This window comes from Tachypleus tridentatus, chromosome 13 (assembly GCF_004210375.1).
Source record: "Tachypleus tridentatus isolate NWPU-2018 chromosome 13, ASM421037v1, whole genome shotgun sequence".
Taxonomy (NCBI): Eukaryota; Metazoa; Arthropoda; class Merostomata; order Xiphosura; family Limulidae; genus Tachypleus; species Tachypleus tridentatus.
In genome coordinates, this window is record NC_134837.1 from 254287923 (window position 1) to 254300400 (window position 12478).

The window sequence follows — 12478 nt, forward strand, 5'->3', positions numbered from 1 at the left end:
AAGAGAGTGGTGACGGGAGCCACAGGTGTTGCTATGTCAGATTGATCTGTGATGGTTGAAGAAGTGGTATTTATTTCGACTAGTGCAACAGTAGGTGCTGGTTTATTCTAATCCGCAATAACTCTAAAGGCTTCTGCTTTGGACAACAGTCAGATGAGTGCTGTATGAAGTGGTTGGATTTTCATAACCATGACCTGGAGTTAATTTGTCCGTGATATTATACGGCAAAGGTTATTTTTGTAAATATATTCCAGTCAAGGCTATATAAATTCCAGTGACCCTGAAGTCAGTGGATACTGTTAGGGGTATAGCAGTAGGGAATGCCTTCCCCCACAATCTTACAATCTTTGAACGTCATAAATCATAATACTTCCCCTGTGTTTTCAGTCATCTAGCTGTCGTACACTGCATTGTAAAATATCTTTAAAGGAAGGAAGACAGTCGTGGAAGCGGTTTGGACAATGAGATCAAGATGGTGGGAATGACAGCATTACAATGCTATTTTTCTTTCCTTTTTTGGCTCTCGAGTGACATACACGTCTCATGGTCGCCAAATAGCGGGAATATATCTCAGAACAGCTGGTATGGGTATTAACACTTTTGCTGATAAGGAGAGAACAACGTTTCGACCTTTCTAGGTCATCTTCATGTTAAGAAACACACGAAGTGAGTTTCTCATCATCAAGAAAGAGCGGGAATACCTTTTTCATCAACAGAACAATAACATTAACAACAAAATGATTAATGATCTTCAAGAAATTGGGCGCTGTCATCCAACTAGAAGAGCTACCTGTTCCATCGTGGTTCAGGAAGGTTTCCATTGATAAAATTATCTTTATGACGTAAAACCCTGAAAAATGATGGTATGGTGTTGTCAGTGACACTACAGAATAGCAAATAGTAACCAACCCACCTTTCTCTTAGTAGAAACCGCAGTATCAACTTGTTTGGCATCAGTCACTGCATTATTTTGTTTAGTTTTTATTAAGTCAAATACATATACAACTGAACTAAAATTAGAAGAAAAAATACATAACTATAATTAAACATGAAATAAAAATCGCTACCTCACACCACAAACTTTTGAATATCTTTTGTTTGTTTGGAATTAAACATAATGCAACATAATGTCGTATTTGTGCTCTGCTCACCACAGGTATCTAAACCTGGTTTTTAGCATTTAAGTCCACACACTTACCACTGTGCTCCTGAAGGGGGGGGCCTTTTTTAAGCTGATGCATAAACTTTCATAATTAAAATAACCACCTAATAAATATGATTTATCAACAACAAAAAATGTATACATGCTAATAAAAACTTACACAGCATTAGGTTTGACTTTTAACATTAACCTAAAGACATGGAAGACAAAGCTACAAATTAATAATTGTTCAAATAAACTTAACAAACATTAGTCCAGATATATCTTAATCTCAAAGTTTGTACGTATATAATATCAACTGATTTTCCAGCTTAATTTATAGCTGTCGCCATCTACCGTTACCATCCTAATTTATTTCTATCAAAATGGCTGCAACTGGAAGAGTAGCTCATGTTGCAAAGCAGGTTAAGCCTATTTTATCGCTTGACAAAGAGGAAGGAAGAAGAAGGGTTTTAAACCTTTATAAAGCTTGGTATAGGCAGATACCTCACATCAGTATGTAAAATTATCATGCTATCATGTATTGCAAAATGTAAATTACTCTTCTAATTAATGTTGTACTTGTAACATAACAGTGCTACCACAACTAGTACTGTTTTATGATCACTGTTATCAGTATTATAAATAACAATATTATTAACAGTATCTTATTATTAGACCCAATTTAACACTTGGTATTGTTTACTTTTACCCATAATATTACATTTTAGTACTTGTTCTAGCTTAGCCTACATTAGGTTATAAATAATGAAAATTAACGCTTATAATGTGACTAAAAATTCGGAACAAGGAAGGTAATAATGAATAATGGTAGTAATAGTGGTACTCGTGCTATTTTGATAGCAGTGCTGGTATTTTGACCTATAACTTCATAAAACCTAAAAGGGCATGCTTGATACTCAAAAGTAAGCAAGCAAAAATTCAAAACACCAACCATAGACTAAGAACAACTACAATACGAACTAAAATTATCTTTGAGTTTCAACAAGGTTATTGACACTACTAATGCTATTGTAGTATACAGGTTACAGTATGAACATTTAAATCCAATAGACTCGTGAAAAGGGCACAGTCTATTTTTAAAAAAACGTAAGTTTTCTCTTCATTCAGTTTTATCTTTTTTTTAGATTTAAAAATATTTAAGAGAATACCTTAATACCTATGGAAGGCAGACCAGTGTTTTGCCAAAATATGTAGCATTTACTGAAAAGTAAACGACTTTATTATTATGCGTACAAATCGTTGTGTACCAATTCATCATTGTGATAGGCAACACTAAAATTAAAATGAACCTGTTGGAACAGGATGTTTTTCCTGTTAATGTTATTGAAGTTTGTTTTTCTAAATGAATATTACTACTTTTAAGAAGATGTTCCAGTGTGGTGTAACTTAAGAGAACTAATATCTTGCTGATCCAAATAAAGTTAGATAGAAAGATGGATTCTTTTTGGAAAAGAGAAAACAACGTTCAAGATGAGACCACAGATTAAAATGTAACTCAACCCTTATTTTTAAGGAAATCAGTTAATGCTCACTTAACCTCTTATAAGATCCCACCCTTCACTAGTGTTAATGGTAATTCATCCCATAAGCCAGTCAATGTTAAAAATCTACAACTGTTTTAGCTGGAGCATCATGAGTCCTATTATACTACTGTTTTCAGGAATTGGGGAACTCAACTCCTTTTGTCAAAATCAGTTTGTCAAATAGTTTTGTAAACTTCAGTCCCATCAAAGTTTACCCTTCTTTTGTAGATAGAAAAGAAGTTAAGAGATCTTAAACTATCCCCATAAGCTAATCTTACTCCAGAATCACCTTAATGGACTTTCTTTTATCCTTTTTCAGCTAGCTAATATACTTTCTTAGATAAGGAGACCAAATCTGTGTGAAGTATTCTAATGGAGGTTTAACGAGCAATTTGTATCAAGAAATCTAATCAAAATCAATATAGCTGTAAAAAAAGAGTTATAGACAGAAGAAGAAAAAACAAACAGAATTGTGACAGAAAAGTATCAAATCACAGTTTGTGGCCAAGATGAGAAAGTATTGATAATTAAATTTTTTTGGTAATTTTGTAACTAAGCATTCATAATTTTATAAAACTTGAAGAGTTTACATATCTTCCAAAGAAAGCACATGAATTACTAACTTTTATTGGTGCATAGCTAAATATAAAACAGCAGCCCATGTTGGGTGCAAGTTCTGATTTGAAATCTTTTTGCAACAGTTCTTTTTTTTTATTAGATGTCACCCTTGTTTTGTTGTTGTTGTACGTTAAGTAAAAATAACTACAAAAGACATAAATTTTATACTCAGATTTAGTTTGGAATAACATCAAACATCTATTGAATTTGGAGAAATTAAAACGATGTGGATTTCTTCAGTACATCAACAACTTTGAATTTGTGTAGTTTATTTGCTTTATGCCTATGTGTATTGTTATTTATATATCAATAATTATGAATAGAAGTAATTTCTAGGTAAACAGTGATTTTAGTGAAACTTACCTTTAATAGGAGAGAGACAACTGGGTGTGTAACATTTAGTTTATGAGAATCAAAATAATAAACAGTGTTGTTTTTTTCACATCAGAACCTTAATAGTATTTTTTGTATAAAAGAATACATGTCATGTTATGATACTCATGGATGTACTTGGGGCATGAAAGTTTGATAGTAAAAAATGTACGTGCAGCCAGATTGAAGTGGATTTACATGTACATGGAGTTGTTTAGAAAACCTGAATATGTAACATCATAAATTCAGTGAAACATCACCCATATTTTCATGAGGTTTATCATCTCAGTTTCCAATATTTTCTCATGATTTAAAAAGTATTTGTAGAGCTAGATAATTTGATATAATCAGTTACCAGTGTGAAACAGTTACGTTGATCAGTACTTTAAGCTTATCAAGTAACCAAAATTATGATTAAGGTGACTCATTAAAATTTATGTTTCCAATTCTAATTGCTATTTATTATTCCAACAGCAAGTTAATTAAAACAAGGGTTTCCAGTTCACTACTGTTCTTAATTATACCAATTAGTCGCGTGATCAAAATGTTTGTTTATTGTCGAGCACACAGCTGCTTAGAGAGGTGTTTGTGCTCTGCCCAGTTTTATCTCACGAGTTGCTTAGCTCTTGTGACTTGGGGAGAGGTGTTCTTGTGATTCAAGGGTCTCGAGTTTGATTTTCATTGCCATTAGGCCCGGAATGGCCAAATGGTTTGGGCTCTCAGCTCATAATCTGAAGGTCACAGGTTTGTAAACCCCATACAATCAAACATGCTTGCTCTTTCAGGTGTTGGGGAGTTATAATGCAATGGTCAATCCCAATATTTATTGGTAAAAGAATAGCTCAAGAGTTAGGGATAGGTAATAATAACTAGCTATCTTTTCTTTAGTCTGTCATTGGTAAGTTAGAGTTAGCTAGAGCAGACATCTCTTGTGTAGCTTTGTATGACTTTTCAAACAAACTATTACCACCAAATTTGCTTGTCCTGTATTTGTTATGACAAAGCTACTTTGTCTACTGCTGTCACTAGTTTTGAACTGTTTTTCTGGAGGGAAAACAACTGGCTGGTAGCACCTGCCACCTTTTATGTGTGTGTTTGAACTGCTAAATATTTGGAAGGTATCCGGCTGGCAACAACTCGTGTATATACCATGATTTGTGGAATACAGTTCTAATTAATTATTCAAACATATTTAATTAATGGGACTATTAGTTAATTGATTATCAAGTACCACTAATCACTCAGTTCAAGTTACTTGTATTATTTGAACTGAGATGGTTTGTAAAACTGCTCTTGATAAAGCTAAGTAGTGTATAAATTAGTGAGTTATGGTTGGAGTAATATTTATCTGTTTCAGTTGGATATATAACAGCTTACAATTATCATTGTAGTCTGAAAGTAGGTCATGATCACAACAAAATTCACTTGGTGAAAGGTCCGGCAAGTCAATTCCACTTTAGATATGTGGTTGAGTTAGTGGTGTTTCCTTGGCAATAAATGAAGAAATATTATGTATCAGCTGTTTAGCACCTGTTGAAAACATTTAACGTCTGTCTCATGTGATTTTTTTTATGTATTTGAAATGGATGTATCGAAAGTAAAGTGTGAACTGGATCAGCACATTTTGTATCTAGTTGTAAATAAACATGGAAAAACACCTATTAAAATAGAAGAAAATATCTTCTGAACTAAAGACTTTAAGTATATGCAGAATTATAGCAAGTGTGTGTGGGTGATCCATGTGAAACATGTTTGAAAAACTGTCTATATTTCTTATTTTTGTTTGTTTTAAAGCTTTTGTTGCAAATGTAAGTCCAAGTGATATATTTAGTGGGTGTACCAATGTGTTTGTTTTTCTTTCAGTATATGAATTTGAGATCCCAATCAGCGCTAAACAAGGAAGACAAAAGCTACGAGAACTCATTTTGAAAAACAAAAACGTGACAGACATTAGGACAATCGATATACTTGTAATTAAAGTAGGTATACAGTTCAAAAGTTTTTTTTTCTTTAATATTGCTGCCTAGCACTTGTAAGTCACAAAAATGATTATTATGATAGATGCAAATATGGTAAGAAACTACATGCTTATTGTTTGTGAAACATAGATGACTTTTATGTATCACGTAATTATTTCTTACACTAATTTATAACTTATCATTAAAATGTGTTATTGTTTCTTCAAGATTAAATTAGGTTATAATAACTAAGTTAAGCCTAAGTTGAAGTTAAGCCTAATCGTAGCCAAAATTACCATATTTGCTGCCTTGTTCATCTTTTTCTTTTATTAATTTGAGCTGTTACTAATTTCTTATTGATAAAAATAAACTGTAGATGAGAACTAGACTTTAGCTTGTAAATTAATGAAACTAATTCTGTGTAATAAACTGAAAAAAGTGCATAATTACACTATAATGATAAAGATTTATTAAATCTACATATGGGTAACCTTTCAAACAATGATACTTTGTGGCACTATCCAAATTATATCTTACAATGCTTGACCAACTTTAGCCCTTAATCCTAATGTTAGGCAAGTGATGCAAAAAAAATTACATACGTCAAAACATTTGTGATAAAGTTAATTAATGTATTTTATTACTTGAGGAACATCCAAGAAGACAGTTACTTTTTCCTGAGATCCACCCAGTATACCAGTACAGGAATTCTGGATTATTGTAGGAGTACTTACATATTTGCTATAGTGCACATCTAGCAAAAAATGTTTATGACCATATTAAAAAAAAGCTAAAAATCAAAATACAACCATTCCTTATAAATGCCATTAATTAAATTAATGATAGTATATCATTGATTTCCTAAAAAAAAAAAAAGTGTAACATCTACGTATCAATGTAATCCTCTCAAACAGTGGCAAGTAACAAGCAAAAATTGAGATCTTTGGCCCCATTTATATAATTTTAATTATTTAAACGTGTTGCTTCTACTGTCTTAATGTTTAGCTATGGAGTTGGCAGTGGAGGAATAGGGAAGGTGTACATTAATGTTTTTGTATAAAATAGCAATAAATAAATGATAAAAACTGGTTTGTTAAATTATAAAACATGAATAATATAACATTGATGAGCTATATAATTTACTATGAGTTATACATGTGCAGGATGTTTCAAAATAGAACGTCGACATGTAATTTTCGAAAGGTTCAAATTGATCATCTGGAACTTGTTCATATGAAATGTGTAGTAGAGGAAAAGTTAAAGCTGCCATCATTCAAGAATACTTTTCCATTCAAACCTGTAGAGTTAATAACCAGAACTGTGTCCAAATTTTCAGGAACGGTTGAAACTAGTCATAACTAGTGACTGTTATGAATGCAGAAAAAGTATTAAATTATAAAGATTTTGTAAGTTTCATGAAACTGACAGAGAATAAATTGCATTACTTACTAATGTTTGTAACTGATAGTTAATTCAGAGTGATTAAATTATTAATATATGAAAATGCCAAATTTTCAAGATGAATAAACCTGTTATTTTATTTCATTGCATACACTAAACCAAAGGCTTTTATTGATTTATTAAAACATCACACCTACTTCTTATTTTTTACCCACATCAACACTGTAATTATAGCTGGTACCTGGAGCATCACCAGTACTCTAGGTGAAAGCTTTTGCCAGGTATCTAGCACCTCTGCTTCTTCCTCCACCTTCTCAGCCATCAAGACTCGGGCAGAGTGATCATCTCTTTCCTTTCAAGCTGATTGTCTCTATGACTATAATAGTCCCTTTACACTGGTGGAACTCAAACTGGCCCTTCATTAGTTTGCAGTACATTGGTTGGACCTGATGATGTACACTATGACATGCTGTGCCATCTATCTCCTGCTTCTCTTGCTATTCTTCTTATTGTTTTTAACTTAATCTGGCAGAAGAATGTTTTTCCTGATGCCTGGTGCCAGGCTGTTGTCCTACCTTTGTCTAAGCCTGGGAAGGATCCCAAGATTCCTTCAAACTACCATCCAATTGCTTTGACGAGCTGTCTCTGCAAGATCTTAGAGAGGATGGTTAATGCTTGTCTTGTTTGGTTCCTCGAATCAAACAATCTCCTCTCGCCTACCCAGTGTGGGTTCAGATGACAGCACTCTATCATGGACCACCTGATTCAACTTGAAATGTCAATCAGAGAAGCCTTCTCAAACGACAACATCTTATATCAATATTCTTTGACATTGAGAAAGCTTATGATACAACATGGATGTGTGGCATTTTGCGAGACCTCCGTATATGTGGATCACGTGATCATTTGCCCATTTTTATTAAAAATTTTTAATGGGCAGGAGATTCCAAGTTCATGTGGGTTTGACACTTTCCCGTTCTTTTCTACGGGAACTTGCAGTCCCTCAGGGCTGTGTTTTAAGTGTCACACTTTTCAGTATAAAAACTAATGCCTTCACTGAACAACTCCCTCTTACTGTTGCAAACGGGCTCTATGTCGACAACTTTCAGATCTCATGTCAGTCGTCAAACATGAGGTATATTGAGCAGCAGCTACAGACTGCCCTCAATCATTTACTGAAGTGAACCACAGAAAACGGCTTTAATTATTCTCTCTCCCTAAAACCATTTGCTTGCACTTTTGCTGTCAACAGGGTATTCACTTTGATCCTGAACTCTGTATCAGTGAAGTTGTTCTGTCTGTGGTCCCTGAGACAAAGTTCTTGGAGCTAATCTTTAACCGTAAGCTGACCTTTATACCACACATCAAGCAGCTATGGGTCAAATGTACAAGAGCACTGAACATCCTCTGTGTTCTATGCTAAAAATATATCGTGCTCTTATTCGATCGAAACTCGACTATGGATCACTGATCTATGGCTCAACGAGGACCTTGACCTTAAAGATGCTGGATCTCTTTCATCGTCAATGACTTTGGTTCTTAACTGGGGAAGTCTCATGAATTTTCTTTGCACCTCTGCTCTTTTCAACTGTATTTACTATAAGCTTCAAAACTTCATTCCTTACCAAAGCATCCCCCCTGGGGCTGTGTTTTCCTTCCTCGGTGGGCTATACATTTTCAGAACAGATGGTCTGCTGTTGCTCCTTTTGACCTTCGTATCCACTGACCAGCCCATCCCACCATGGCTTATTACAGTCCCCAAATGTGACCTTTCTTTAAGTCATCTGAGAAAAGCAGGTACACCCGATTGGAAGTACTGTCTTTTATTTGCTGAATATTTCTCCATTTCTATTTATACAGATGGTTCAAAATCAGGCAACATTGTGGGCTCTGCCATGGTTTGTTGTGGTTTGGTGGTTGCATGCAGAATCCCCTCTACAGCTTTTGTGTTCACTGCTGAAGTGTACCCTATTTCTCTTGCTCTGGATCACACAGAAACTAAGCAATACTCAAACTGCACTATTTATACTGACTCGCTTAGTTCTCTACTGGTCCTCGATTCACTTCATGTTGGTTCACACCCTGTTCTCACCGATATTCAAAACTGACTGGCACATTTCTCTTTAACATTTACTTATATCCAGTTTTTCTGGATACCTGGCCACGTTGGTATTCACAGGAATGAGCTCACTGACACCGCAGCTAAATCTATCTGCTCTGACACTGTCACCGCTGTGCCTGTTCCATACATGGACTATGGTTCTGTATTTGAGGCTCAGCTTCGTGCAAGCTGGTAGTCGACTTGGAGTAAGCAACACAAAAACAAGCTTTTCCAAATAAAATCCTATATTGGACTTTGGCTGTCTTGCTTCCATAAGGATCAGAAGGAGGAAGTTGTTCTAACTAGACTACACATTGGCCACAGTTTTTTAACTCATCGTTTTCTTTTATCTGGAACTGATGCACCAGTGTGTAGTTTGTGTAACACTCAAGTTACAATAAGCCACAATTTACTTTCCTGCCATTGTTACGACTCTCAACGATGACACCATTTTAAACGTGTTCTGTCCCAAGGTTTGTCCATAATCATACAATTTATTACAACAGTTATCACAAATAATGATTTATAGAAAAAAAGTCTTACAAAGAATGTTGAGTCTTCTATCTGGTCCCAAACTGGATTTGTAATCAAAGGGTTTAGGATGAGCAAATTAATTTTCAGTTGATATGATTTACTTAGTTGGGACCTAGCTACCTCTGTGTTCTTTTTTTCACCAGTCAAACATAGAGTTTTTCCACTGATGAAGTTATATAATGTTTTAATTAAAATACTATTATTCAACGACCCAACATGGCTAGGTGGGTTAAGGCATTTGACTTGTAATCTAAGGGTCACGGGTTTGAATCCAGGTTGCACAAAACATGTTCACCCTTTGAGTCATGGGGGCATTATAATGTAATGGTCAATCCCACTATTCTTTGTTGAAAGAGTAGCCTTTTGATGACTAGCTGCCTTCATTCTAGTCTTACACTGCTAAATTAGGGACAGCTAGTGCATATAGCCCTTGTATAGCTTTGCATGAAGTTCAAAAACAAACAAATGTTATTCAGTGTGAATCCAGCGAAATTAAAGTTTGTAACGTTTGAAATTTATAAACATTCTTGGTCAAATATCTGAATTTCTCAATTAGTAATTGTTAATCACAATTATAGCTTCCAAGGTTTATAGTGTGCCAACTATTGCAGACCAATAATATATACTGTTTCTTGGCATATTGTGTTGGTTATGTTTATACTTGTAAAGAGAGTTTCTAGAAATTTCAGCCTGCTCAACAGTATTGACGATACACTAGGTTTCATACTCACACTTATTGTTGATTCTTACACTCAAGAATCTTTTACAACTTTAGTGAATGGGCAGGAATTTTGCGAGACATATTTAACAGTACAAGTTATCTACATTTCTAAATATAAATTCATCTCAAACAAACATCAGTATTAAAATGGGTAGATGATAGTGAATCGATCACAGTGTATAAAAAATTTCATAGGCTTGTTACAAAAAATGAAATATCTTCCATAGAAAATTAATCTTTGTAAGTACCTTCATTTTACTGTAATTGGTAAATTTAGAAATGCTGCTGCCTGGTTTGCTGTTCAACTTTTTCTAAAAATGATTCTGTCACCATGGTTGTTTTTTTTAGAAATCATGAAAAGAGAAACATATACATGAAGCTGTACATTAGGTTGTGTGTATTATGCTTGTATTTTCTGTGTATCCTTTTAACTTCCAAACTTAAGATATATTTCATACTATCAGATGTCTGTTGGAACAGTTTAATGTTAATTTTCATAATTATAGTGATAAATAAGAAGCAAATGTGTTGTTAAAACACACTCCCTTGGATCAGAATGTATATGTCATGAAATTCCTTCACTGACAGTTGTTTTTTTTGCTTTTAATAAGTTTACTCAAATCAACCATTCAGCACGTATGAAGGTTAGATGTTTGTCAATATCAATAAGGTTACTCAGGTCAACCATTCAGCACAAATGAAGGTTAGATGTTTGTTGATATCAGTAAGTTTACTGAGGTCAACCATTCAGCTCATATGAAGGTTAGATGTTTGTCAATATCAATAAGTTTACTTAGGTCAACCATTCAGCTCATATGAAGGTTAGATGTTTGTCAATATCAATAAGGTTACTCAGATCAACCGTTCAGCACGTATGAAGGTTAGATGTTTGTCAGTATCAATAAGTTTACTCAGATCAACCATTCAGCACGTATGAAGGTTAGATGTTTGTTGATATCAGTAAGTTTACTCAGGTCAACCATTCAGCTCATATGAAGGTTAGGTGTTTGTCAGTATCAATAAGGTTACTCAGATCAACCGTTCAGCACGTATCAAGGTTACAGATTTGTCGATATCAATATGAAATTTGAGGGATTGTAAAAAACAAACTTTTCTGTCATGTAACCTTAAAAAATAGATACTCTGGATATTGCATATATGTACATGTATAGATAATATGAGGTGATAAACATGTTTGCTACTTTTCTTGGGGGGTTGGGGGTATAGCCAAATTTTCATATTTGTATGTAAGTTGTTAATCAAGTGAAAAGTGCAAATTATTAGTGTAATAAATATATAACCTTTCAAAAAATGCTTTACGTAATTTTTGGGTAATTTTTGTTTAAAACAATTTCCATTGAAGAATGTATTCCAGAATATTAAAACATAATAATAATAATGTGGGATTAATAACGTAACTGTTTTGTTTGTTTGTTTTAAGGGCCAAATGGAACTGGTTGAAACGTTGAAGATGTGGAAACAGAAAGGGCATGTGATGAATTATTTCAAAGAAACCGTCAATGAGAAACCAACGGATTTTTTGTCAAAATTCTTTGTAGGGCATTAGGTTTTCAAATTAACTAATTTTAATAGTTAATAGCCATAAACAAACACCGTTGTTTTCCTGTATTTGTTTTGTAAATGTAGTAAAAACTTTCAAGGATCGAGAACTTTATTTTGAAGAATTGTTTATGAAAAGGATTTAAGATTTTTATCTTCAGCCTTTGTATAAAAGGTGGATTTGATGACTTACAGTTCTCCTTGACCTAAGCTAATAGATTCCAGAAGCTTCTAGGTAAATCTGAGGAAAATGTAGATATAAGTAATAATAAAAAAGTCTTAAACACTAATTGTGTGAGGAATATCTTTTTGGTGAAATCTGTAAACGTTTTTTATTTGATATTCAGAATTGTGAAGTAAGATCTGCTTATATTTGGAATTCTTATTAGTTTAGTTGATAAAGCATTAACGTCAGAAGACTGTAAGATTTTAAACTGCAAGTCTGGCTGCCAGTAGTGCTCCAAGGATAATATTTTGTTGTTTCAGTTTCCAGCAGTGCTCTGGCTTTAATGTTTTATCAACTGA

General features: G+C 33.8%; 1 protein-coding gene across 1 annotated transcript; it reads left to right on the plus strand.

Annotated features, from left to right (window-relative positions):
• Window positions 1–1492: 1492 nt before the first annotated feature.
• On the plus strand, window positions 1493–12243 carry ND-B14 (NADH dehydrogenase (ubiquinone) B14 subunit). The gene is made up of 3 exons (XM_076478291.1): window positions 1493–1657; window positions 5542–5657; window positions 11835–12243. Exons 1-3 carry the CDS (start codon window positions 1528–1530, stop codon window positions 11958–11960), a joined length of 372 nt encoding a protein of 123 aa, XP_076334406.1. The 5' UTR covers window positions 1493–1527; the 3' UTR covers window positions 11961–12243.
• Window positions 12244–12478: the final 235 nt, after the last annotated feature.